Here is a 2841-nt window from a genome sequence, read left to right on the forward strand (position 1 = left end):
GTGCTTACAGCCAACACACTCCTGTGTGCCCAGGTTGGCGCCGAAATAAAAACAGTCGGATGGGTCCGATGGCCATCGTCGGAATTCCGCTGCTTCAAGGATGCCAGGATGTAGATGAGAGATGGTTGCACATCATGTTGTGTAATAGTTGCTTGTATACAAAAAAGCAAGAAATATGATCAACGTTTCTATGTGAACATTAAAGTAGAGTGTTCTAACTTGTATACGCTTTTATGTCATATGCAATTTATATTTTATACATATTGATATATTGATCATCAATTAATTAATTATTCAGACCTAAATAATGTGTACAATTGGAATGGTTGATATAAAACACTTGTATTTGCATCCGATTATTATGCAGTTGTAAACATTATGTGCTTTCATCTTAATACAATTTATAAGATTTAAACGTTGGAGCTTATATAAAGTTTTCGTTTTCGCGGAGGACAAGTCATAAGTTGCGCCAATAACGGTTCGCGCCAACCCTGTATGTAGATTGTTATCGTGGTTGCTTCCCATGATTTGCATGAGAAAACATGGGTTTGATATGTTTTATTTATCCCATATTATCTATATTTTTCATGTAAAAAAAACGAAAACAAATAGGGACGACATTTGAATTCAATTGTACATGTATCTTAATAGATGTATGGTTTTTGTTTTGAATTGATGATTCCATAGCGGGATAATGCATTTTTAGTCTGGAAAACTTGAGTGAAATTAGCGGGTAGTTGGTTCGTCGAGTAGCACGTTTGTTTGTATTTCGGGTTTGGAATGGCATTTGTTTTCGGTAAAACTGTACCTTTTCTATAAGATTGGTATTAATTCTACAAGGAAAGCCCAAAATGGTAGAGTTTGGTTTCGATTTGAGAAAGTTATGGCCTCTTGAACATGCTCATCTCGGCAAAAATACATGCTGAAGTCGTCACCCATTATAAAGATTATAGAATAAAAAAATCGTTTTTTGTAAGTTATCACTAGTAACGCTTCCCCCATCATAATTAATAAGTATGGGATTTTTTTTCAAAAATGGGGGGCGTGGTTAAATGGGTGTGTCGAAACAACGCACCCTATCCCAGAGGGTCTGACATCACGTTTTAAATTTTGTTTAATGCCATGATATAGAAGTGACTACATGAGATCCGGTGCGATACCCTAGCTCTCCATAAAGAGACACATTTGTTCTTTAACGTGCTCGGTGTATAGCACCAATATACAGGACAAAACTTTTTGGGTTTAACCATAACACCATTTCCAAGTACAACCCTTTAAATGCCGGAGCAAGGAACGTGAGCTACCAGTTCCACATTTTTAACAACTTTAGGCTTGATGCGGTCGGGATTTGAACACCCTGACCTTTCGCATCCGAAGCGAACGCTCTCCCACTAAGCTATCTGGAGGGTAAGATGGCAGACACTAGAATTGTATCACTATTATTTTGAACCATATGCTGATTGAACTCTGTGGTTCTTGTTGTTAAGCATATACACGTTGATAGTAGCGATTTTCAACCACAGTGCTTTCCCTAGACAAAAGCGAAATAACAACTGCGTCTGACCGGCAACCAGTCACAATAAAAAGGAAGCAAATAATTCTGATGTTTTTCGTTATAGCGATACATGATTTGTGCGGACACTATTTATACAACTTGTCTTGAGTGCTGTCGGCTTTCTTTTTATCGTAAATGTTTGATTTATATCGCGTGAATTAAGCTTTACAATTGTATACCTTTTGAATTAAAATTTGTCAATGAATATCGTATATAAATTGTTTCTGTAACGTGCGACGTCGAACAAGGCGAACAGATCTCTTCAGAGATATACATATAACTTATACAGTAAATTCCCAATGCACACAGAGCTCGGGTTTTGCTAATTTGCATATTACCACCCAAGTACATCAACGTACTATGAACGTACTTCGTCTATAACGGAATGTTATACTATGAACGCACATCCGCCTACAGCCGATCATTACATTTCTAACATGACTTGCAATAGGCCAAACTATACAGTATTTAAACAAAAAGAGAACACACATGGATAATACAATGAAGTGACCATCTTTTGTTAAAAGATGACGAAACATAAGTTTTGACTTTGTTAGAACATGTTTGTCACGCAAAGTTAATCAAAGTAATGTAAGAACTAGTAGAGACTGTTGTCACGATGTTCCCTGTCTAGAGGCACAAAGATATAGAACATATGTTCAGACCTTAATGAAATGTTCCATTTTATATGCTGATGAATAAGTTTGATCAATGTGCGTAATGTCGAAAATATATTGGTATGATTGGTACGAAACGTCCACAATATATCTGGGTAATAAAGTTTCATGGTACGAAAAGTCGAAGTTCCACATTCTTTTTCGTTCCAAGTAGTTACGAACCAATTAAACGAGCATACGTAAATGACACACATTTGGCATATCGTAATTCATTTACGTATGTTCGATTGAATGGTTCGTAATGTGTTTATAAAGCAGTATGAGTCACCTTCCAGCAGTACTTTCAGTACTTTGATTGTTATGTAGATTCTATTATAAAATATTTGCATAGTAAGTGAATATTATCCTTATAATTATAACAAAACACATCATCCCAGATCGATACTGCCACGCATGGAGTTAGGATACATTCTGGTTTTAATTTCTTGAAACATCTAAAGTCTTAAGCTAAGCTAAGTGTTGTGTTTTAATTTTGAAAAAGATGTGTACAACTTGTATTCTTAAGAGACCTTTGGATATTAAAGGAGAATTCTAACATTTTAAGGGTCCGACGTCGACAATTTATATGTCTTGTGCAATTTGTTCAAACTGCTTGAAAAAAAGGAAAGT

At 35.7% G+C, this 2841-nt stretch overlaps 1 protein-coding gene across 1 annotated transcript in view; it reads left to right on the forward strand.

The window, feature by feature from the left end:
- The window catches only part of LOC128217270 (uncharacterized), a 206264-nt gene extending 205849 nt beyond the window's left edge, over positions 1-415 (forward strand). Inside the window, exon 6 of the mRNA XM_052924301.1 lies at positions 1-415. This exon is cut by the window's left edge and continues 9 nt beyond it. Coding sequence (XP_052780261.1) covers positions 1-114 — 114 coding nt within the window. The 3' untranslated portion in view covers positions 115-415.
- Positions 416-2841: the final 2426 nt, after the last annotated feature.

This window comes from Mya arenaria, chromosome 14 (genome assembly GCF_026914265.1).
Source record: "Mya arenaria isolate MELC-2E11 chromosome 14, ASM2691426v1".
NCBI classification, from domain to species: Eukaryota; Metazoa; Mollusca; class Bivalvia; order Myida; family Myidae; genus Mya; species Mya arenaria.